The following is a 26,408-nucleotide window of genomic DNA, read 5'->3' as shown; positions in this document are numbered from 1 at the left end:
GAAGTAGGCTTTGGGTAACACTGATTTCCCTCTGAGACGCTCCCAGAGCGTCATGGAATCCTGGTTCCTGCATCCCAGTGACTGAGATACCTGGCTCGCTGACAATCTAGTCACCTCTCCCTTCCAGTGACCACTTCCCCTCCAAGTGCACTACCAGCCTTCCACGTGCTCTTGAAAAGAGAGAACAGACCCTACCTCTTTCAGAGTGTCCATACACACACCCTCCTTGGCTATCCCAAGTAATTAAAACCGTGCTCCTCTGCATATTGCCCAGAGTTTACATTTTCTGATTCACAAAGTGGCAAATGGAGGGAGGAGAGGAAAAGCTACCATTGGACTCTATAGAATGCCTGAGCAAGGCCTTACTTGCTTCTGAGAGAGGCGGAGGGAAGCTGGGGATTTTCCAAACATAGTAGGGTACACAGAGCACTTTTTAAAAAATTTTTTCAATTTATTTATTTTCAGAAAAACAGTATTCATTATTTTTTTCACCACACCCAGTGCTCCATGCAATCCAGAGCATTTAATGAGAAAGGCAATCTTGAGATAAGCTAATGCTTATCAAGGTCCTGGGCCAGGCTAACCAAGTATAATCTCCTAGGAGCCTCCCAACAGTCTCATGAGAGCTGCTAGTATTTCTCCCACTTTACAGAGAGAGAAACTAAGGTCCAGAATGATAATAAAATGCATTGCTTGTACAGAGTTAGTACAGAGGCTGGGTTTAAAGCTTACTTGTCTGATCCTGCATTTTGTAATTTTACCCACCAGCCTATAATTCAAGTGTTGCTGAGCAAAGATGTTCCCCCATTAAAATTTTTCTCTAGGGAAACAAGATGGTGTCATTTAAAACTAATTCCATGCCTAGCCTGATATCCTATTATCATTTATTCTGCCTTATATAATAAACAAGCAAAGGTTGGGGAAAAAAAAAACAACAACCAAACTTATCCAAAAAGTTAAGCTCAGGAAATAAAAAATTAAAACAATAACTCTAGGAAAGAGAATTCACTACTGATACATTTAGAAAGGAATCAGAAGAAGGAATCCTCATTTATTCTTTTCCTAAAAGTGCCATAATTATCCAGAAATCAGAAGTGCTCATCTCCTCCCCCACCACACACTTTCTTCCCTATTACTTGCCCTGCAAAACTGATAATTTCTGAAGCCAAGATGGGAATGGAAATTAATTTGTCATTTAATTTTTAATAAGTTAAAGACATCTAGTGACACAGCCAATCAGTCTGCACGTGCCTGCCGGAGAAGTCCTTGAGGAATCCTCAGATGGAAATGAACTACAGCATCAAATGCTGCTTCTCCTAGAGCTGCAGCGTCTAAAAGATTGAACTGTGTAGAAGGGGAAAGGGAGAACGTGGGCGTCCCCATGCAGCTCGGAATGCATAGCAAGTCCTTGTCAGCAAGCAGCTGGAGACAGCCAGGGATCCATCCCAGCTGGGGTCACTGTTCTGTCCAACAGGGCCTGTCGGCGTGGGCCTGGATTCAGGGCTAGGGACACCTGACCCTCCCTGGGCCGACCCCAGGCAGGCCGTAGGTCCTGCCTGCAGGCGAATTCCTTGCTTTTTGCCTTTGCTGTGCTCCTAGTCTTCTGCTCTTTGGTCTCAATAAGTTGCTTTCTTTTCCTGTGGCTAAACTTAGCATCCCAGCATGGCTACTCATGGCTACTCATCCTTGAAATACATCCATCTCTCAAAGGACCTGGTGACCGAAAAACACCTCTGGGTGTTTTTCGGTCATGATTCTAAAACTATACCAAAGGACTGACCAGCACTGTTGAGCCGTTCTCCGGTGGTCTGCCGTGGAGCAAGGCTGCTTGAACTCACTGGCTCTCCAGGCCTGGGAAGCTTGAACAATCACATAAGAGCAGTCCATTGAGTCCACTGGCTCCCACCCCAAGATTCATTGACAGCTTCTCCCATGCTTTTCTCTCCTTTCCAGTGACTTGAGTCTTGTTAAATTAGTAGGCTGCTCTTTCCCTGGCTTCAGTGTGTGTGTGTGTTTGTGTGGTCTTTTGAGCTAATTCTCATTTCATACTTTTTCTAGTGAATGATACTAACGTTCAGTTTTTGGACCAAGACGATGATGATGACCCCGACACAGAACTGTACCTCACGCAGCCGTTTGCATGTGGGACAGCATTTGCAGTCAGCGTCCTGGACTCGCTCATGAGTGCGGTGAGTGGGTGTGGGGTATGGGAGAGGATCACCTCCAGCCTCCAATGTCAACGGCCTGGGACTAAAGCTGGAACTCCAGGGGAGAGCATGACCACACAAAGTGATGGTGATCTAGAAGGGCATACCAACATTTGCCAGACCATTGTAGAGATAAAAGTTTGATTATGAATTCTTGGAAGTGTGAGCAAGATAAGAAGGGAGATTTTGTGGGGAAGAGTACCCCCGCACACACACAGAAGGAAAGCAAATGCAAAGTCCTAGTGGTGAAAGAAGCTGACAATTTAAGGAAGCCAAAGAAAGCCTTTGTAGCTGGGCCACAGTGAGAGAGGGAGAGGAGAAGATGAGGCAAGTTTGGACCTGTAAGACCAAGAAACCCATTTTCATGGCTTTGGCTTTTTTCTTAAGATCAATGAGGAGGCACTAAAGGATGATTTTAAGCTGTCAAGCCGGTGTGATCAGGTTTATGTTTTAAGAGGATTCTCTTGGCTGGTGTGTGGAGGATGGATTAGGAGGCAAGATGGCGGCAGGTAATCGGAATATGGGACTATCAGAGTTTGGATGAGGATAGAGCTGGCAGAGCTGGAGGGAGATGGGTACTTGAGTGGTTTTGGTCGGAAGATTGACAGGGCTTGAGGATAGGTTGAATATGGGCAGAGGATGGAATAGGATGAAGTGTCAAGGGTGACTCCTAGGTCATTGCCCGTCATTGCGATGCAAGCCCTGGGGGAGGACGATGCACGAGAGTCAGGCCTGGCCAGTTCCCTGCTGCAGGGAATGAATGAAGTAGTAATAAATATAGGAGGGTGGGCTGGCTGAGGGATCAAAAGCATCACTGGCTTCTTTTATAACTTGATATGCACCAAATAATCAAGGCATTGTTTTTTTACTTTTGAGACCAAAAACAACTAACAATTAAAAAGTAGGCTCCAGTTTGTGGAGCTCTCTTGAACTGCAAAAGGCAAAAGCAGACACTAGAATGGGTTATAAGTGGGGATTGTGAAGTGTTCCCACTGAGTGTCTTGATTTATTATAGAGAAAAGCCTCTTTATTTTGGAATTCTCAAATTCGCAATTTATGAAAATACAGACATAAGCTGGATAAAAACTGACCTTTGAGGAATCCATGAAAAAGAGTTTTATTGAACACATTAAAACCATAAACATAGCTCAGAGAGTTTTTATACACATACATTTCTTAAAGTGCTTAAGAAGGTTATTCTCCTGAATGTGTTAAACAACCGATATGCTAATTATGCATTATTCTTCTCTATTCATTAAAGCTAATCCCAGAAGAACCTCTATTTGAGGAAAGAAAAAACATAAAGCTTTTTAAGACTAATTTAGGTTATTCTATATTCCTGAATGTGGTCCAACTGCAAGCATATCTTATTTTAAAAATTAGAATTATGGATCTAGAAATAATTATGAAACAATATTCATCTGAATTAAGGCTGACTAGGCGTCATGCCAGACCTTCGCTTTCCAAAGCCAAGAAGAAGAGAAAAAGGATCACTAGAGAAGGCACTCTCAGTTTCCCAGGACTTGTGATTTCTTTCTGATGGCCCAGTGGTTCTGGGCCTCACCTAGTTGTCTGCTAGTGATGTTGGGCTCAGTCTGGGCAAACTCCTTAAGCAAGCCAGAAGGAATGATGAAAGCTACTGGGTGATCTCATACAGTGCCAGATGGTCTGTACTGGTCTTTCGTTTCAAACGGATTTCTGAAATTCGTCTCTTCAGAGATTTCATTTTACTCCTGTTCCTAATGAGAGAGATTATAGAAGACTGGTCTCATTAAAAGATGATTGAATTGTATACAGTAGCTTTTTTTTTTTCTTTCAAGAGCTTCAAAATGCTCTATTAACATTTTATAAAACCCAAACTTACACAGTTATTTATGTTTCTATGTATCAGACATGCAGGATAGTCCATGCAGCTATATAATCTGCAAAGCCACTTTTTCATACATTATTAAGAATTTCAAAACGATGACTGCAGAGCCAAGTGAGGGGCCCTTCTGCGCATGGCTCATGGGTGACTGTACAGGCCACACCCACATAGCCAGCCCCTCATACCAATAAGCCCATAAAATGGATTTTAAGCAGCGAAGAACTTCACCCCTACACAGCCAAAGGGGCACTGTGGGCGGCCATGGGGTGCGGGGGCGGCACCTCTGATCTGGGCTGTTGTTCTGCTCTTGTCTATAGCACCACTGGGGAGTCAGTTCTTGGAAACTCAGATGAGAAATCAAAGTGGGTTGGTCTGAAATGTTTAAAAAGCCATCTCTAATCTTTGAAATGCAAACGAGAGTGTCTGGGAGAGAGCGGCGAAGGCTGGTATGGACTCCATGGGGCTGCCCACAGCATTCCTTCTGAACTCCAGCCGGGGAGAGAAAAGTATCAGGAATCTAGCATCGGCCATTGCCGTCACCGTCGGCTTCATTCATGGAGGGCCCAGAACTGCGCAAGGCACTTCAGCCACAGTGTCTGATCTTTCAGACAATAATGCGAATCAACCTGAAACAAGACGTGTTTAACTGATGCACAGACAGTGACCATTAGTCAAAACGCCCGTCCAATGGGTCCATGCCTGGTTTTCCTTGTCTGGGAGGAACAAGTTCCACAGTGACATCTTGACGGGGTCTGGTTCAGCAGACCTCGTTGAATCCCGGCCTCCTGATGGAAACGTTACCTGTGGTTTCTTTGCATTCCGCCCCAACCCTAATTTCTGAAAAACCAGGAGATCAGTCAAGAGCCACGGCAGTAACTAGAAGGGAACTGAAAATGTTGGCAGGGTTGTAAACTGATAAACTGAGACTCCTCCAAGCAGCAGGAGCCGGAGGTAAGCTTCCAGCCCAGGCATCCGCTTACAAGCAAGGCTGCGACGTCTGCACCGGCATACCTTCTCAGATGTCCATGATCTCCTTTCTCCAGCCCCCAAATCGCCACTTAATCGTGTGTCTAAACATCCTCTGAACGTTGTCCTCCATAACTCAACTCCTGCCGCTCACTGCTTCATTGGTTAAAAGAATAATATTTTGGTTCATCACAGGCGTCCCTGAGCAGTCAGCGATGTTGCAGACATGGCCTCGTGGCTCATCAACGGCAGGAACACATGATCGGAGGGAGTAATTATGCTTGTGGGTATCTGCCTCCAGGAAGAGGCTTACGACTAAGCCATGTGTTTTTCAGCGTGGAACCAGCATGCTGCTTACACACACACGGAGAAGATGAAAGGAAGCCTCTCTGGATTTAGAGCTGGAACCGGAGCTCAAGTGTTCAGACTTCTCTGCGACAGACACCACCTTGCCCCACCCCGCAGCCCCAATTTGAGCTCTACCTGGACAGAAGAAAAGTCATGAACCAAGACTAGCCTGCCTGGATGCAGATCCCAGCACCGGCATTTACTGGCAGCATCAACATCACCTCTCTGTGCCTCAGTTTTATCATCTTTAAAATGGGGATAATAATAGCACCTACCTCATAGAATTGTAGAGATAATTAAATGAGTTAAGGCTGTAAAGTGATTAGTGCCATGTGTCGCACACGACTATCTGGATATTGTATTTATTATTATTGATCACTGCCTTTACTGAGCACTTAACTAAATGCCAGGCACTATTCAGATCCTGGGGATTTAGCAGTGGAGAAGAAAGAGGAAGACCCTGCCCTCGGATTGTTGGAACTTTGATTCTAGTGGGCAATAATTATGTAAATCAGGAAGGATAGCTACCATTGGTAGTAGTAAATGAATAATATCAGATGGGCAAAACTGTTCTGAAGAATGTGAAATCATTTGAATGCATGTGGAGACCTGGCTAGTTGCAGTGGTCAGAGTAAAGCTGTCTCAACTGAAAACCTGGAAGCTGACACTGAAAGGTCAGAAGAGAGCACCTGGGGGCCAGGGTGATGAGCATTCCAAGGTCAAAAGATTGGGACAAAGCTGAACAGTGGTACTGAGCTGACTCTGGGGCTCAGAGGGAGTCGTTGAAGGCTGCCGTGCTTGGAACGCAGTAGATTGAGGGGAGGGACAAGCAAGGAGCAGTCAGACAGGCAGAGCTATCGTCCACACTGTGAGTGTTCTAAGGACAAAAGACCACATCCCGGTCAAGTTCTAAGTCAGGGTTCAACCCTTCAGTCATCTTCATTTGGATACCGCCAGGATCCTCCTGAGGTTACTGCTTCCTGTGTGTGCTGGCTGGAAGCGCAAATCCGTCAACGAGTTGACTCCTGAAGTAACCCCCAATTATTTTCCTGCCCCACACTCCATCCTCATGCACTCATTTTGAGAGAAGAAAGGAAGAGAAACAGCACAATATACTGGCATGAGGACCTGGACTGATATCTGGTTTCTAAGGAATCGTCTCTCATAGAAGTCCCCAAATGGCACGTTGCAGACAAATTCTGCATTTCCTGAAGTTTTCCCCTTTTAAGTGAAATTTGTTGCCAATACTTTAAAATCGTAAGATTACACTTAAATATGGATTTCCAGCTTATTTTGATTGGAGTCACAAAGCAGATTTCCAGACACCCACAAAGCACCAATTGATTAGAGCTGAGCTATGTGTCCTTTCACTACAGCCCACACTGTTTCCTGCTCAACTCTCCCAGGCCTGCTTCACTCATCCCACTGCCCCCGCCTGTGCCTCCCACTGAACCGGACTTACAGGCCTCCGGCTTCCAATTTTTGTAAGCCTGAATGACTGTGGTTAGACAGCATCCTTGGGCTTCCGGCCCTGTGCCTGTCCTTGGAGTCAGGAGGATGAGTACATGATGTCCATTTTCTTTGAACCCTCACCATTTTGGGGACCGCCCCCGCAAGGAATCACCCAGGAGTCCAAGAAAAACTTCAGTATGAGCATTTTGGGCCAGGCGTGTCTTTGCTTTGCCCAGTTCACCAATACCCAGGGTGGGTATTTGCATGGTTAATGAATTAGTATAAAAAAGGCAAGGACTTACAGGAGAAACAGTGTGGCACTGGCCCAGGAATTTGGACGTACAGGTTCCAGTCCCAATCCACCAGCAGCCCGTGCATGTCTTTTCTACAGTCTGGGACTTAGTTGGGTCCAACGGTTAAAAGGAATGATGTTAACAGTGCCTTATCATGGTGGGATAATCAGATAAGGAGAAAGGCAGATGAAAATCTTTCACAGAGTAGACAAGTATTTCTTCAGATCAAATGTAACTACAAAGAAGATTTATTATATGTTTGTGTGTACATATATAAGTATATGTGTATGTACTCACACACACATATGTCTTATGTTTCTGTATTCTCTGATATCAGAGGTGGTCTCTGTTTGCCAGAAATAACTGAGCTTATGTCGGAAGACGGAAGAATGTGGCCATCTGGAAGATGGGCCCACATGCTTTGCTCTCTTAATTATACTTGGGTTTTGGCTGAACCCCAGGAGGGTGTTAAGGAACAGACCAAGTTCTCCATCAGCCCAAGCCATTGGGTGCCATGTTGTATAAACAAGACTCCTCCCTGATCCTTTTCTTTAGACTCCACTCAAGAACCTCATTTTTTCTGCTCACGACGGGAGGGACGGTCCATGGAGGCGGAGGAGCTAGCATTAGTGTCCATGTGGCAAACGGAAGGGTGCTCTGGTGCACCCAGAAGGTACCACCTGTCACGTCAGTCCAGGCAGGCCCGGGATTGGGGGAAAAACACAAAAACAAAAAAGCCCCAACAAATCGTTCTCATCCCTCATGAAAGAAAAATACTAAAAATAAAAATCTACAACATGAAAACTAGCAAATCTAAAAAAATGGCAGCTATGGCATGGAAAATGACAATTTTAGAGCAATTATAAACGAAAGGCAAAGTGCCATTAAAGTTAAGGCAATGTTATTAAAAGATGTGTTAATTTTCAGTTAAATTTTCTATAAAAGACCAATTAGTTTAAAAGGCTTGACAGCATTAACTGTGAAACATAAGCTCTGGTAATTATACTTTAAAAAAATAAAAAGAGGGAGATGCACCAGGGTGTTAGAAACACGGGCGCAGAGGGGTGTTCTCAGAGCAGGCTAGGTGGCACTGCGGGCTCAGATTTCCCGTGCAGTCAGGTCCTCTGCCCAGCATTCCCCGGCTTCCTCCATGCCTGTTACTCCTCCGTCTGCATAAGGGATCTGAGAAACGTCAAAGTTCAGCAGCCAAGCAGGCCATGCGTGGGATCTGGGCCAGCTCTCTGATATGAGAGATGACAACACAGAAACACAGGGAGAGGGCATTTTCCAAATGGGTTGCCTTGCTAGCTGGTTGTTAACTTTTCTAAGCTACCATTTATTATCTGTCGTGCCTTCAGAGTTACACAAAATATCTCATTTAAAAAAAAAGATTTTATTTATTTATTTGACAGAGATCACAAGCAGGCAGAGAAGCAGGTAGAGAGAGAGAGGAGGAAGCAGGCTCCCCGCTGAACAGAGAGGCCACTGCGGGGCTCGATCCCAGGATCCTGAGATCATGACCTGAGCAGAAGGCAGAGGCTCTAACCCACTGAGCCACCCAGGTGCCCCGCACAAAGTATCTCATTTAACACTATCATGGAAACTGGCTTGTGCTGGGGTTTCTGTGTCCCTGTCACATGGATGAGGAACCGGAGGCAGAGCAAATTCCTATTGTCCTAGGTTAGGTGTTGAATGGCAAATCAGGGATTGAAAACCATACTGGCTGAATTCTGAGGGTGGTACACATTACAAGAGGTGCCGTGTTGTCTTATTGGAAAGAAACTCTTCCCTGATTAGGGGTAGAATCCCAACCTTGGTAGTGGGAAGAGGGACTCCCCCATTCCTTAGACTACATGGGTAGCTCAGGAGGGGAAAGATCACACTTCTATATTACAATCTGCCCTTCAGAAGTTTGTGTTTCTTCAGTTCTAGTGTTTCTGTTAATCTAGAAAGGAATGACGCCCTCTGGGTCGGGTGAGTTGTACAGAAGTTTGTTCTAACCAGCACATTCTCCATGGGAATTGTCTGTAATAATTGGCATTTGAGGGACTAGCATCTATTTTTGCCACGTGGTACTGAAACAGCCACTTTCTATGCAGAAAGCTCTGGATTGGCTGCTTAGCTGCAGATCAGTCAACGTATGAAGAAATCTGTGCCTCCCATTTTGACCAACTAGATAACCCTTTTCAAGAAAAGCATTGTTTTTGCATTGAGCTACTCAGATCCAAAGAAACCTTGATGCATAGTCAACACACCCTCATGGAATATCCAAAGTTCTTCTCTGCAGCTGAATACTGAGGCAACCAAATCAGAGCAGGAGTGCTCTGCAGACAGACAGACAGACATCATTCTCTGTCATAGCAGATATTGCTGCCCACAGAGCTGCTCCTTGATGCCTGCTTGGGAGAATCGAGGAGGAAGATCTAGGATGCAGGCTGGAGGGTTGAAATCTGTGTTCAGTGTTATGAGTGGTTTCAGGGCGATTAAGGCGCCCATGGAACCCTGTGACCCACCCTGAAATTATACCCGTTGATGGGAAATTTTGAGCATGACACAAAATCGTGGAATAGAATACAATCTCAAGCCAAACCAAGACCTAGGGATTAGTGGATGCTCAATAAAAATCAGCAACTGATTGATCAAAAAGTCTGTGTTGTTACAGTGTAACTGATTTCAACACAAAAGGGGAAACACGTTAAGGCCAAATCCTTGAAATTTGGCAAAACAATAACCTTTCGTGTTGACTGTCTTGACTCATCATTGCAAAGCAGAACTTAACAGTGTTTTTTGTTTAGAAATCACTGTTTTCATTAGAAGAGTTATTCATGTCCATTAGGGGATATTTTGAAAGCACTGAAATATATAAAGAAAAACATTTAAGTGAACCATAGTTCCAATACCCAAAGATAAGCATGATTAATATTTTAGTATATTTCCTCCCCAATGGATAAATAAGAATCACCCTGTTTTATATCTTGTCCCCCCCACTTTTCTTGTAATGCTTAGCATTTTATCCAGAACATTTAATCATGTCCTATTTTGGGGTATCATGACTTGCAATGCCTCCATAGGGCTTCCTGAGACTCTATAAATATTCCAGAACCTCTTTAATCATTATCTACCTATTGTGAGACATGTCACTTTAATTTTGTTTTAACAATAATTAACCCTGTGATGAACATTATTTGTACATAATCTTTGAATAAGAAACAACTTATTATCTTGAGGCAAACTCACTGGGTTTTTAACCGATAGGAACACTTTCCCAGCTTTTGGTACAGGCTGTTGGGTTACCTCCTATTAATTCCTGCTGCCATCACAGGTGTGTAAATCCCATCCCGCATGCTCTAGCGGGCACTAATTATCATTTTCTTTAGGAGGCCCTTTAATTGTGTTTATGGTAATTTCTGAAGTATATAAACTTTTAATTTGTATGTAATAATGTAAATGCATATTTTTTTGTGAATTATTCTATAGTTTTTATGCTTTAGAAGTGCCTGCCAAACAAGAGAACTATCAGGTATCCTGAGATCAGTTCAATGTTCAACTATATCTTTATCAGGTTATTTTTGGCTTTAACTTTTTCGCCTTTAACTCTTTTCTAACATTTTCTTCCTTTCTTTGGCCTAGTTTTATTGAGATATAATGGACTTATAACACTATGTACACTTAAGGTATATAGTGTAATGACTTGATATACATATATATTGAGAAGTGATTACCACAATAGGGTTATCACCTCCACATTTATCACCTCACATTGCTGTATACTTGTGTGTGTGTGTGTGTACTTTTAAAATCTACTCTCTTATCTTTTAAAATCTACTCTACTCTCTAAAATCTAATTTACTCTCTTATCTCTTATCAGCTTTTAAATATACAATACAGTATTGTTAACTTCAGTCACCCTGCTATACATTACATACGTAGAACTTAATCTTATTATGCAATGACTGGAATTCATCTTTTTTAAAATTAACATATGATGTATTATTTGCTTCAGGGGTATAGGTCTGTGATTCATCAGTCTTACACAATTCACAGCGCTCTCCATAGCACATACTCTCCCCAATGTCCACCACTCAGCTACCCAATCTGTCCTGCCCCCCGCCCCCCAGCACCCTCAGGTTGTTTCCTGAGATTAAGAGTCTCTTAGGGTTTTTCTCCCTCTCTGGTTCCATCTTGTTTCATTTTTCCCTCCCTTCCTCTATGATACTCTGTCTTGTTTCTCAAATTCTTCATATCAGTGAGATCATATGAGAATTGTCGTTCTCTGATTGACTTATTTCACTTAGCATAATACCCTCTGGTTCCATCCATGCCATTGCAAATGGCAAGATTTTGTTCCTTTTGATGGCTGCATAATATTCCTGTGTGTGTGTGTGTGTGTGTGTGTGTGTGTACACAACATTTTCTTTATTCTGAATGGAATTCATCTTATTGGAAACTTGTATCCTTTGACCATCTTCACCTGTTTCCCCTACTCCCCATGTCCAGCCCTGGGCAACCACCAATCTCCAATCTGTTCTCTCGTTTCTATGAGATCACTTTTTTTTTTTCAGGTTCCACGTATAAGTGAGATTATACAATATTCAGATTTCTCTCTTGGACTTATTTCACTTAATTTAATGCCCTCAGGTTTTATCCATATTGTTGCAAATGGCAGGATTTCTCTCTTTTTCTGGTTGGGTAATATTCTCTTATACCATTTCTTTTATCCACTCATCTGTCAATGGACACTTAGGTTGTTTGGATGTCTTGACTATTTTAAAAAGTGCGCAGCGAACGTGGGAGTGCAGCTGTATCTTTGAGCTACTGAGTCTGCATCCGAGGGGAATTGCTGGATCATCTCGTAGTTCTATTTGTAATTTTTTGAGAAACAGTCATACTGTTTTCCATAGTGGCTGCACCGAATTACGTTCACAACCTCAGCGCCCAGGACTTTCCTTTTCTCTTCATCCTCATCAACATATATTATTTCTTGCCTTTTGGACAACAGTCGTCCTAGCAGTGGTGAGGTGATATTTCATTGTGGTTTTGATTTGTGTTTCTCTGATGGTTAGGGAAGTTGAGCACCTTTCCATGTACCTGTTGGCTATTTGTATGTTTTCTTTGACAAAATGTCTATTCAGTTTCTTTGCCCATTTTGAAGAGGATTTTTTCATGGTTTTTTTGCTACTGAGTCACATAAATTTCATTTCCTTTTTTAGAAATTTAATGTAAATATATTTTCACAGTCAAAATAGATAAAATAAGTAAAATTATAGGAGAAATTAAACTCAATCAGAATTCTATCACCAAGACTTAGTCACCAAATAGAATTTTGGGGTACTAAGCACAACTATTTTTACATGAATAAACCTGTTATCAGTTGAGGTCTGCCCTTTTAATATGAATTTTATGTCATGTTGTTTATTTGGATCTTGCCTTTTTGCATATTTTACTATCACATCATATAATTTTTACTGTGCCATTAAATATTCTCTGGAAACATAATATTAGTATCTGGACAATGTAAGTAATATAAGTATATCATGATTTATTTAATAATTACCATATTGTTGAAGAATTTTTTCCAGATAGCCAGTTACCCCTAAATCATTTCTTGAAAAAACATTTTTTCCCTATGGTGTATGATGCTTTCCTTATCATATTAAAGAACAGATCAGCAAACTTTTTTTGTAAAGGGCCAGGTGGTGAATATTTTAGATTTTTTTTTTAAAGATTTTATTTATTTATTTGAGAGAGAGACAGTGAGAGAGAACATGAGCGAGGAGAAGGTCAGAGAGAGAAGCAGACTCCCCGTGGAGCTGGGAGTCCGATGCGGGACTCGATCCCAGGACTCCGGGATCAGAGCCATACAGACTCCACTGAAAGTACTTGACTTCTGTCATTATAGCCCCAAAGCCCATTTGTAAACAAATGGGTATGTCAGGGTCCCAATAAAACTTTAAGAAAACAGGTGGCAGGTTGGATTTAGCCCAAGGGGCAGATTTGCCAACTCCTGTGTTTGTACATAGAACTATTAAACTGTTTTTCTCAGTAATCTATTCTGGTTGATGGATCTTCTCATTTTTACTGTTGTCTACATTGTTGTCTACAATGTTAATTTATGAAATATTTAATATTATCATCCCTGGGAGGACAATTTCATAAACTCTTTCTAGAGGAAATTTAGCACAGTTGTATCAAGTTTGTAGAAAGTCCAGTCGAGGGGTGCCTGAGTTGCTTAGTCGGGGAAGCCTCCCGACTCTCGATTTTGGCTCAGGTCATGATCTCAGGGTCCTGAGATAGAGCCCCACATGGAGCCTGCGTAGATTCTCTCCACCCCTTTGCCACCCCTTCCGCTGACTCACACACACTCTCTAAATAAATAAATAAGTCCAGTTGACTCTATTAATAGCTATATGTCAGACTTAAAATTTTACTGGAAAAATATGACATTATAACATCCAATTAACATGTTAAGGAACATGGTATTCCTTTTTATTTTTTTCCTAATAATCTCCTCTGTCTGTGGATGATCATTATTTTGCTTTCCCTTGAACAATAGTAGCTGTTCTTAGACGTGGCCAGGAGCTGTGATACTAAAGAGAGCTTTCAGGATAGGAGTGCTAATTCTATTTTTTTAATTTTTTTTTAAGATTTTATTTATTTATTTGACAGACGGAGATCACAAGCAGGCAGAGAAAGAGGGGGCAGCAGGCTCCCCACTGAACAGAGAGCCCAATGTGGGGTTCGATCCCAGGACCCCAAGATCATGACCTGAGCTGAAGGCAGAGGCTTTAACCCACTGAGCCACCCAGGCGCCCCAGGAGTATTAATTCTTAAACCTATATGACACTATGTTCTCTTTCTTATTTCTAATTTCATTTTTTTAAGTTATAGTTGTCATAGTCTTGTTTATTTTTTCAAAGATTTTTTGTATTTATCAATTTAATAAATATCCTCTTGTGATTTCATTAATTGATACTTTATCATTTCATCCTTCTGCTTTTTGAAGATAAAAAGGACAATAAAAGATAGTTCTTTTAATGCTTAGCATTATTATAATTATTTTGCACTTAATAATAAAATCATTTCAAGCTCTGAATTTGTTTCTGTAACTTTGGCCTTAATCCATGACATTCTTATATGCCATTTTCAAATAGTTAATTGTTAAATACTCTATATTCTAAGTTTTGATTTCCATCTTGAACTATAGGTACATGTTAGAATACTTTTCTTTTGAACTTGGAGAGGTTGGGGTATTTACTTTTATTTCTATTATCTTAATTTTCTAAATGTAGACTCTGCAGCTTATACTGCACTGTATATATTGAGATTTTATACTTTGAGCGGTTGATCGCTTTTTTGTAATTACTGTTTGGAAGCTATCTAAAAATATTGCAAAGTTTAGCACAAATCTACTAAATTGCCTTTATTATACCCTTAATTTTCTCATAGTTTGGTCTTTTTGAGCTATGAAAGCTAGAAACACAGTGATATTTTACATATCACCCTCAGTCCACATTTATTTTACTCTAATTGTTAATTAGTTTTACCTTCTATATTTCAGTTATATTATTCTGTGCATAAGTAGGTTATATCTTTATTGTAAGTTTTAACTATCAATACAAAGCTAACTTGCTTAATGTAACATTTAAAATTTTTCCCTTGAAATACAGTTTTCTTTGTTTTGTTTTGCTTTTTCCTATTTCTCTCTGAAAATATCAGAGTTTGATTTTCATTTTGGCTTTTGAATAAATCTGAGAACCTTTGCAATTGAATCAAATCCCTTAGCTCATTTATGTTTAGTTATTAAAATATAATGCTATAATTTTGCCTTATGCTTTATACATGCTTCTATAATTGTGTCTTTTATAATCCAGCTTTGGGTATATAAACTATATTTTTGTCTGAATACTTTCTCTAGTGATGTGTAAACTATCTATATTCTATTTTTGATTCTAGTTAGTGGTTACCAAACATTTTGTAAATATGTCTGAAAGTATATTTTCTAAGCATTATTATCTAGAAAAATCTAGCTCTGATTCTTTCTTTATATCCATCCTCCTCTCTCCTACCTCATGTTTCTGACTTCTGAAAATAAATTAATATTACCATATTAACAAATAATTTTGTCATTTTTTCTTTCAAGAATTATCTTTGACATTTGCATTTAGTAATAAATCATACCATCATTTCTTAAATTCCATGTTTCAATATATTTCGTCAGTATTTTTAAACAAAATTTGCTCATTTTTTTAATTTCTAGAAGTTTCAAATGATCTTGAAGGATGATGATTTTTGTTCCTGAACATTTTTTTTAATGAAGTACATCAATAAATGCTTAGACAGTTAGAGATTCAAAAATGCTTTTTTTTTTTTAAGTATTTCAGTTGCCTTCCCAAATTATTGATTATTTAGCTGCATGTAGAATTCTTGGAATAAATGTTTCCTTTTAAAACTCAGTTGGTATCATTCTTAAGTTTTCTAGAGAAGTCTCTGGCTAACCTGATCATGAACATTTTTTTCTTCCTTACAGCATTGTGTTATGTCACCTTTTTTCTTCATGTAGTATTTTAAATTTAAATATTCACCTTTACAGATTTAAGTGATGGCCACATTCAGTTGGTGAGCCATTTCAATCCATATCCTCAGTTCATTCTTCAGTTCAGGACAGGTTGTGTTCATTTTTCTTGCTTGCTTACTCATTTTGACCTGCTTGAATTTTGTTTACATTGTTAGCTTTTGTGAATACTTGCTATTTATCAATTTGTCCTCTGTTGTCTTTCTTCAATATCTACCAGCATTCTCATTAAAAAAAAAGATAGAAAAAAAGAAAGAAACAAAGAAAGAAAAGAAAAGCAAAGAAACGTCTCTACACATTTCTTTATGTAGTTTCAGCCAACTTCTTACTCTTACTTCCACATCATTGATTTTGTGTCTCTGTGATTTTTAGTTCTACAGCATAGTGCTTCTTTTTCACTGTTGTTTTGGTGAGAACACTTCACATGAGATCTACCTACTTAAATTTTTCATTGTACAATACAGTATTATTAATTATTGCTTCTTAATGGATAAAAATCTGGCCATTATAAGTTTAGTTATCTTTTTATTTCTCTTTTAACACCTTCATTGAGATATAATAACCATGCAATTCTCCCATTTAAAATGTACAATTCTGTGATTTTTAGTGTAATTACAAATATGTACAACCATCACCACAGTCAATTTTAGAACATTTTTTCATTGCTTCAAAAAAACCCTCCATATGCTGCAGCATCCCCCACTAAACTCTTCCCCCTCCTGACCAAGCCCTAAGCTTGGTACTTAATGTACTACCTATCTTTATAGATTTGCTTCTTCTAGACATTACTTATAAATGGATCATACAATATGTAGTCTTTTGTGACTGACTTCTTTCACTTAACATGTTTCCAAAATGTACTTCGTACATTTTTATTGTATGAATAACATTCATATAACTGAATAATATTCATGCACAGATACAACACACTTTATTTATGCATACATTAGGTGATAGACATTTAGACTATTTCCGTTTTGGGCTGTTATGAATAATGTTGCTATAAACATGTATACAGGTTTCCATATGAACATATTTTTTAAATTTCTCTTGGGTGTATATATAGAAGTAGAATTGCTGGGTTATATAACTCTGTTTAACCATATGAAGAACTGCTGAACTGCTTCTTGAAGTGGCAGTATCATTTTATATTCCCACCAGCACAGTGAAGTGCCAGGGCTGCACTTTCTCTACATCCTCACCAATTCTTGCTATGTCTTTTTGATTATAGCCACCCTAGTGGGTGTAAAGAAGTATCTCTTGTGGTTTTGATTTCCATTTTCCAGATGACTACTGATGTTGAGCATCTTTTCATTTATTTTCTTGGCCATTTGTATATCTTTTTTGATAAATGTTTAAGTCTTTTTGTCCATTTTTAAAATTGCGTTATATGTCTTTATGTTGTTTGGATAGAAGATTTTATATATGTAATCTTACATAAGATTATATATTATATATATATTCTGGATACTGTATCAGAAATATGATTTACAAATGTTTTCTCTCAGTCTGTAAGGTTTTTTTTTTTTTCACTTTGTGGATAGTGTACTTTGATGCACAAAAATTTTTAACTTTGAAGTTGAATTGATCTTTTTTGAGGCGGTTGCCTGTGCTTTGAGTGTCATATTCAAGAATTCATTTTCAAATCAAAAGTCATGACAATTTATCTTATGTTTTCTTCTAAGTGCTTCATAGTTTTAGCTCTTACATTTAGGTCTTTGATCCATTTTGAATTAATTTTTATATATGGTGTGAGGTAGGGGTTAAACTTCATTCTTCTGAATATGGAAGCCCAAGAATTGTAGCACCATTTATTTAAGAGACTATGTTCTTTCCCCATGGAATGGTCTTGGTACCCTTGTTGAAATCAATTGAGCAAAAGCATATGAGCTTCTTTCTGGACTCTCATTTCAGTCCCATGTCTGTCCTTATGTCAATATTATACTCTTTTGATTGTAGTAGTGTGTGTGTTTTGAAATCAGGAAGTGTGAGTGCTTCAACTGTATCTCTTTTAGATTGGTTATTTGGAGTGCTTACAATTTTATATGAATTTTACTCTTTTTTTTGTTTTTAGAGATTTTATTTATTTGAGAGAGAGAGAAAGCACAAGTAAGGCAAGAGACAGAGGGAGAGGGAGAAGTAGACTCTCCACTGAGCAGGGAGCCCAATGCAGGGCTTGATTCCAGGACCCTGGGATCATGACCTGAGTCAAAGGCAGAGGCTTAACCAACTGAGCCACCCAGGTGCCCCTCATATGAATTTTAGACTCAGCTTTTCCATCTCTATAAAAATGGTTTTGGGTATTTTGACAGAGATTGTACTGAATCTGTAAATTGTTTGGGGGAATACTGTCTTAATAATTTTAAGATTTCCAATTCATAAATATGGGATGCATTTCCATTATTTAGATTTTTTTAAATGTGTTTCAACAATATTTTATAGTTTTCAATGTACCAGTCTTGCACTTCCTTGGTTAAGTTTATTCCTAAGTTTATTCCTAAGAAATAGAATTTCTTAATTTTATTCTTGTATTCATTACAAGTGTATAGATATACAAATGATTTTTTGTATATTGACTTTGTACCTGCAAACTTGCTGAACACATTTATTATCTATAATTGGATTTTAAGAGATACCTTAGAATTTTCTATATATAACATCATATTCTCTGTAAACTGGGATAGTTTTACATCTTTCTTTCCGATATGGTTACTTCATTTCTTTCTAGCCTTGGCTAGAGCTCCCAATGCTGTGTTGAATAGAAGTGGCTAGAGCTGACTTCCTTGTATTGTTCCTGATTCTGAGGGGAAAGCATCTAGTTTTTCACCAATAAGTCTGCTGCTAACTTTGGGTTTTTGACACATGTCCCTTATCAGGTTGAAGAAATTCCTTTTTACTCCTACTTTATTGAATATTTTTGTCATGAAAGAATATTGGATTCTTTTAATTATCTCTAATCACATCCATTTTAATTTAAATATCTTACATAAAAATAATTGGGTAAGTTATATGAGTCTGCTTTCTTATAATCTCATCTTTTACTTCTTATAGAAACTATATTTTTAAAAATTGAATTCTAGGGGCGCCTGGGTGGCTCAGTGGGTTAAAGCCTCTGCCTTCAGCTCAGGTCATGATCCCAGGGTCCTGGGATCGAGCCCCACATCCGGCTCTCTGCTCGGCAGGGAGCCTGCTTCCCCCTCTCTCTCTGCCTGCCTCTCTACCTGCTTGTGATCTCTGTCTGTCAAATAAATAAATAAAATCTTTAAAAAAAAAAATTGAATTCTAAAACAGGTGCTTCTTTTACTTCTTCCAGCAACCATTTAATCAGTCAAAATGATGCTTTTCTTTTAGATCTTAAATACTGTGGTTCCTTTTAAAAAATATTTATACTGGCTTTTTAAATTTCTCTCTACCTTTATTTCTCTCTACCAAAAAAACAGAGTTCGGTATACAAGGTCATGAATATTCTGCCGCCCCCTTTGCAAGCTGATAAATTCCTCCTCTTGGTCTTGATCTAAAAAGGGTAGAGTGCAAAGGCCCTTGTCAAATTTCCATGCCCAGCACTCACATTTATCATGCCACAGTGTTAAGGAGGGGTCTCCCGCTTCTACCGATGTGCTGACTGTAAAGGAAGAGGATTTACCTCTGAAAATTTTGGAAATGCTTGCGTGTGTGCCCCAAGGCCACACCCACTAGAACACACCTCTGATGGCTCTTCCCATTACTACTGTCCCATCCCAGGATGCAGGGCCCTGGTGCCTTTGCTGTGTCATTCCTGAGCCCAAAGAGGGTCTTCAAATGGAAGCAGATTGAGAAATACAGGTTCAAGGATGAAATACACGGCCTTGGTTTTCCCATCCCTCACCCCAAAGGTAAATGAAGGGAAGGCCGAGGATGAGCTGACAGGTCTTCTCACAGAGGAAAGCTCCCAGTCCCTGCTGTCCCGTCAGAAGCATTTATCAGTGCTGCTTGGGCACCAAGCACTACTCAACGTGCCTCACGTGTATTAGTTCTATCGGCCTTATAACCACTCTATTCACACATTTTACAGATCATGAAACTGAGGCATAAAAATGACAACTTTCCGTGGTCACACAGTGGCTAAGACGTGAAGCTAGTGTTAAACCTACCTCCTGACTCTTTTCCCTTGACCCAGACAGCAACAGTTCCCCCTGTGCTTGTCCTTGTCCTGTTGCTGTGCCCCAGGGCACATCTGAGCTCTGGTGGAGGAGACATGCGTTATCCTTAGGTGACTCCTGAGTAACATTCCTAGTCTTCTTTGCTGCTGGAATTGGCTATCACTCTGCTCTGCAGGTTTTAGGTTTTTCAAGTATTTCAGTGAAGAAAGTGAACCCTGGCCCCGGAGTAGCTATCATCTGAACTCAGAGGTCCTCCTCGAAAAATTTGCATATGTACTTGATCTTAATGACTGTGCTAATTTTGCAGTTGAGAATATCAAAGCCTAGAACTGGTTAATCAACCTCCTCCAAGACAGAGAACAAGTGATGGCCCCCCAGCAAGAGAACCCATCCTTATCTGGTTTATTCCCCACTACATTTTGCCAGATCAAGTGTCTGAGAAATGGCTGAGGTGAAATGTAGCTGTCTTTCCTAACCCACTCCCAAAGGTCCGTACACTGTCAGAAGCCACAGGCAAACTCTGGTTTGAATTCATTTCACCTGCTTGATTTCTTCTTACCATGAAAAATGGAATGCAGACCCTTACTTGAGATTTTTCTCGAATTAGTCTGGATGACGAATGTCTTTTTGAGCTCTTTTATTTGACGCCCTATTCATTTTTTTAAACTCCCATTGTTTTGTTCCTGACAGACCTGTTATGTTTCAGATGTGAGACAAATGTACAATTGAGGGAAACTGCTCTAATGTGCTATATTTGCCTCAGATTATTGAGATGACTTTTTTAAAAAAAAAGTGCACACACCAGGGCATCCTCCTCCTCCTAATTTTATCTGGCATATTTAATCGAGAGATTTCTGGGTTAGATTATTATCAAAGCACATAGTATTGTAGAACGTGTGGCCTCCGTGATGCTCTTGGTGGCTCTTTCCAACACAGGAAGAAGTTTTGCCACTGCTGGAGAAGGCTACTTCCTGGCATAAGGTGACAGGACCTCAGAGGTAGTTGTACTTGGGATAGCGCCTGGACAGGCTGCATTTCGTGTCACAAATCCAAAGTCCCTTAGCAGACCTGTGGGACTTGAAGAGAGGAAGCAGAATTTGCATCCCTAGTCACACCAATCCCGGTAAACAGGAACCATTTAGATTTCAGCCCTTTAATGAAAGTTCCCTGAAGTGGTTTTTAAAAGTCAGGTTCTCCTGGCAGAACCAAGTAGGAGAGAAAAGAATGGAATAATTGGAGGCTGCTGTCTTTTCACTTCCCACATAAAATTACTTGAAGAGACAGGCCAGAACTTTAAACAAGCGATACCAAGAAAAGTTGTAATTTGGATGTCTATTGTTGTGACGTTAGGGTGTTTGCTTAAAGGACTTTCTCCCCCCAACTCTCTCCCCAGACATACTTCAATGACAATATCCTGACTCTGATCCGGACCCTTGTGACCGGGGGAGCCACGCCAGAGCTTGAGGCCCTGATTGCTGAGGAGAATGCACTTCGAGGGGGCTACAGCACCCCCCAGACGCTGGCCAATAGGGACCGCTGCCGCGTGGCCCAGTTAGCACTGCTGGATGGACCCTTTGCAGACTTGGGGGTGAGTTCATGGTGTAGAGGTTCCCTGAGCCCACTGACTGGGAATATAACTTGGGCTGAGTGAATGGGGTGCCAGAGAGTGAGGAGCTAGGCACCTACGTTTTCTGGTCTCTATGGTAAATAACTACAAGGCGATGTTTACGGTTTACTGGCTAGCAGGCCCTGTGCTTTACATACAGTCATTTGTTTTTATTCCCACGGCAATCCTTCGACATAGTTTCTATCATCAGACACTCTAAGGAGACTGAGGCTCAGAGAGAGAGGATTGGCCCGATGAGGAATCTTAACCAAAAATCCTGGCTTCAGAGCCTGTGGGCTTCCTCACTCCCATAGGTGTCTTCTACCATGAGTTAGGAGTCATCGGGTGGTTCCAGCACGCGGCCAAGGCCGGGACCCCCTTTCTACAGGGTCTTACATACCTCAGGGCTGCTGCACCCCAAAGGCACATTGCTAGGCCATGAGAAACTTTTAGAAACCACCGATGGCCATGCCTAGTTCCCAGGATTCAGAGTGTTTGTATCTGGGTTTGACTCAGGGCTTGGAAGTTTTTAAAACACCAACATGCACCTGGAGCCACTGGCCAAACAAACAGCATCTCACGTGGATCCTTTAATGGCTCTAATTTTGGACCTGGGTCTTCGCATTTCTGAGGCTGGACTGAGTCACTCTCCTCCACGCCTTCCCTGCCACAGAGGGGATGACCAGCACCTGTGGTCCTATGGGCCCCACACCCCCACTGGGTTCACATACTCTGGCCAAAGTCTGTAGACTTGACCATGATTCTCAGCCTTACTCCACCTCCATGGATGTGTTCAAGGGGTAGAGCCACAAGTCTTGGGAACAAATGTATTTATTTTTCAATAATGCTGTTGCCCAGGGAAAGGGTCACTTTCTTTATTTCTTCTGAAACCCTGATGCCAACTTGCACCATATTTTGGTGTGATTATGGGCAAGGACCTATGTTAGACTGGGATCTGTCATTGACTTACTGATGAACGTTGGAAGGTAAAGACTTTAAATAATGGTAAGATTTTGCCCCATTTGTGTTCTGTCATACGATGGCCATGTTGAAATTCCAATGACAGGAAGGAAAAAGGCAGCCACTTTATTCCCAGAGAAGTCATTCTTCAGGGCCCTTCCTGTTCCAACACCCACCTAAAGCCACCTGGCTGCATGAAGCCAGTATTTCCAAGTGAGTGGGTTTGCTTTCACATTCCATATCAGACCCCAGACCCTTGGAAGGTGACCGTGAACTGATTAGGACTGTGAATCCCACTTATACAGCCTGCAGCTCCCTGCCTCCTGGGGAAACACATTCTCTACCACCAGTGCCATCTCTGAGGTCTGTAAATTGTGCTTTTCACACAGTCCTTTCCCTGAAAGAGTCTGTCACCATAGTACCTGGTGGGGTCTTTTCTCCTTGCAGTGATTTTAATTATCACTCGAGCCGTTTTGACAACACGGTCAGATCACAGTGATTACAGCTGAGCCGGGGCTAAACATAATCACCATTTCGCAGAGCTGGGTTCTTCCCAGCCAAACATACATCTGAGACCTCAGGCTTTATACCCTCACTTCAAATGAGGGAGAGGCACACTCTCTTCAGGGCTCTCATTGCTACAGATGGAAAACTGGAGAGAACTGGCGGAGAACCCCATCATTATCTGATCTGTAAAAATGACCAGTGTTAGATGTAAGCTGTTAATCACAATGACTTCTTTAGCCTCGGTCCCTTGGGACAGACCCTCCAACTCAGGAGACACCAACAGGAGCTTTCATGAAAAGGGTCTGTTCCCTCTAGACTTCTGCTTTCAGACAAATAAAAACGTTTCTCTCTGTTCTTTCCTTCTCTCCCAGGATGGTGGTTGTTATGGTGATCTGTTCTGCAAAGCTCTGAAAACATATAATATGCTTTGTTTTGGAATTTACCGGCTGAGAGATGCTCACCTCAGCACCCCCAGCCAATGCACGAAGAGGTGAGTATATTTCTACTCTGCTCTCCCAAATGCAGAGACAGAAATACCTTCTCTTGTCCCCCACAATGACGACAATGCATACCTGCGTACGTGCTCTCAGTACGAAATGGACTCTGCACACATTACCTCCAACACTGAGTTTGAAGGTTATGGGAGGTTTTTTCTTTAATCACTCATATCAGATGTAAAGATATTGTGGGAAGAAATCAAGTTTTATAGGTTAGTTCCTGAATAGGAGCATCTCCTGTAAACTCCAGCTACTGGGATCATTCTGCTGGTACCTAACAGATATTTCATATTGCTGGTGTTTAAGGTAGATGGTTCCTCTGCCATACTTAGATGCCTGTATTTTTACTGCCTATATTTTTAATGGACTTCTTATTTATTTATTTTTTAAAAATATTTTATTTATTTATTTGACAGACAGAGATTACAAGTAGGCAGAGAGGCAGGCAGAGAGGAGGAAGCAGGCTCCCTGCTGAGCAGAGAGCCTGATGCAGGGCTCGATCCCAGGACCCTGAGATCATGACCTGAGCCGAAGGCAGAGGCTTTAACCCACTGAACCACCCAGGCGCCCCTTAATGGACTTTTTAAACTGTTATGTATTTATTTCAAGAAAACTATGTATTATCAATTTAAGCAGAAAAATATAACAGTTTGTATGTTCTATATATTTTTAATTCTTTATATTTTTATATGCTTTATATTTGCTTTATATTCTTTATATTTTTTAAATTACATTAAAATAAATTCACAGTGATCCTAAATTAAAAGTACGTCATAGAATTACCAAACTCAGTGTGTCTGTATAATACACCTCCAGAAACAATGCTGTAAGATGAGTATTTTTCAGCTTTGCTTGCACATTAGAATCACCAAGGGTGGGATGCCTGGGTGGCTCAGTTGGTTAAGCAGCTGCCTTCAGCTCAGGTCATGATCCCAACGTCCTAGGATCAAGTCCCACATCAGGCTCCCTGCTGAGCAAGGAGCCTTCTTTTCCCTCTGCCTGCCTGTGCTCACTTCCTCGCTCTCCCTCTCTCTGACAAATAAATAAATAAAATCTTAAAAAAAAAAAAAAAAAGAATCACCAGGGGTGCTTTTTAAAAATATTCTGAGTTCTCTGATTTAATTGCTCTGGATTGAAAAGATAGATAATTTTTTTTAACATATAAAGATTATAGTATACAGCCAGAAGTGAGACTCCTGGTATGTCTGTCTTGAGGATCCACGTTGAGGTGTAATACTCTAGAGGAAACAGTAAATTTTTTTTTCTGGATCCTGTGTGTGTGTCTGGAACAAAAGCTGCAGTGCATTTGGGCCACTCAGAATCAGACTTGAACTTGATATTGAATTGGAAGGGGCACATGGACCGTAGGAAGCACAGTTTGGTTCTCCTGTCATAGGCACTAATTCAGCATCTCTGCCAGACCTCGTGTGGGCCTCTGCCCTGAGCCAAAGAGAGGAAGGTTTAGTTCAGCTTGGAAGACAATGTTGAAGGCCTTGGACCAGCTAGAAGCTCATCCTCCAGATGCTCTTCAAGACCCGAGGAGCCTCTTGGTTCAGAGGGGGGTGAACTATGCACCCAGTTATCCTCCTGCCCTGACCCCTCTGCTCTCCCGTGCAGGTATGTCATCACCAACCCCCCGTACGAGTTTGAGCTCGTGCCGACAGACCTGATCTTCTGCTTGATGCAGTTCGACCACAACGCCGGCCAGTCCCGGGCCAGCCTCTCCCATTCCTCCCACTCGTCCCAGTCCTCCAGCAAGAAGAGTTCCTCCGTGCACTCCATCCCGTCCACGGCAAACCGACAGAACCGACCCAAGTCCCGGGAGTCCCGAGACAAACAGAAGTACGTGCAGGAAGAGCGCCTCTGATATGTGTAGCCACTGCCACCGTGTGTGAAACTGTATCTGCCACTCATTTCCCCAGTGGGTGTTTCCAACAGTAACTTTCCCCCTTTTCCCCTGTAGTCCCCCCCTTTTTTTTTTACACATATTTGCATATGTATGATAGTGTGCATGTGGTTGTCATTTTTATTTCACCACCATAAAACCCTTGAGCACAACAGCAAATAAGCAGAAGGACCAAAAGTTATTTATGATTCTAGGGGAGAAATAACCGAAAGGCATGCTCCAGACATAAACAGCTCACTGCAGGAAGCGGTTCGCAGAGTAGGGGAGAGCCACTGTGATCGATGTCAGTTATGCAAAGCAAGTTTAGTCAACGTAGAAGAAAAGTTTGTTCTGATTTACCAGGATTATCAGGGTGCTTCGGGTTTTGATTTTGTTGTTGTTTTCCTTCCTTCCTTTTTTTTTTTTTTTTTTGTAATACACATGCAGTAATATATACATACACATTTATTTGAAAGGAGCAACCAAAACAGCAACAAAAACATATCGATTGTTTCCACTCTCTGGACTGAAGTCTAGCAAAGCATTTAAAAGGCTTTCGCCATTTGTGTAGATGATTATTAAGCACCTGCTTTTATAAGAGAACATCCAAGATTTTTTACTCACCAAGGCCTTTTTGTCCCAGAGCTCACTTCCTCTGGGAGTTCGTGTGAACGTTTCTGCCCTTACTGTGGAGGAAAGAATAGTATCCCATTAGTGGCTGTATCAAATTCTAGTCATTTAATTTAAGTGAACAGAGGTTTGATTGCGTATTAAATTGTTATTCTGTCTCCTTATGCCATATGACTAGCTACTTTTTTTTTCTTTCACTTTTGACATTTGGGATGAAAAGCCATATGTATCATAAATATCAGATGTAAGTCATTAAAAACTGCCTTCCTGGGACTTTTACATCTTTTAAAAGGTGAATTACTTACCTTATGTACAGAATAAATAATGCTCAGGAAAGAGCGAGTATTTTTCCATGCATTCTCAGGGGACCTTTTTACTCCCCTCTGTTTGATTAGCTAGGGCCCCGATGCCAGGTAGGAGCAAGGGCTGGGGCCGCGGTAGAGCGTGAGGAAGATAAACCCAGCGGCAGATCATGTTTT

The 26,408-nt window shown here is 40.9% G+C and overlaps 1 protein-coding gene across 23 annotated transcripts in view; it reads left to right on the top strand.

Annotated features, from left to right (window-relative positions):
• Nucleotides 1-26,408, top strand: part of KCNMA1 (potassium calcium-activated channel subfamily M alpha 1) — a 730,059-nt gene that overhangs the window by 687,519 nt on the left and 16,132 nt on the right. For 22 of the 23 annotated variants that reach the window (XM_044239898.1, XM_044239897.1, XM_044239893.1 and 19 more), the window contains 4 exons: nt 2,059-2,189; nt 21,238-21,432; nt 23,289-23,407; nt 25,032-25,256. In XM_044239898.1, the coding sequence (XP_044095833.1) occupies nt 2,059-2,189; nt 21,238-21,432; nt 23,289-23,407; nt 25,032-25,256 (670 nt within the window). Of the gene's footprint in view, nt 1-2,058; nt 2,190-21,237; nt 21,433-23,288; nt 23,408-25,031; nt 25,732-26,408 lie in introns of those variants that run through there. The other variant, XM_044239910.1, reaches the window with a different exon arrangement.

The sequence above is a fragment of the Neovison vison genome, chromosome 2 (assembly GCF_020171115.1).
Source record: "Neovison vison isolate M4711 chromosome 2, ASM_NN_V1, whole genome shotgun sequence".
In the NCBI taxonomy this organism is placed as follows: Eukaryota; Metazoa; Chordata; class Mammalia; order Carnivora; family Mustelidae; genus Neogale; species Neogale vison.
Note: the sequence above shows the minus strand (reverse complement) of the source record. Positions and strands in the feature narration are given on the sequence as shown.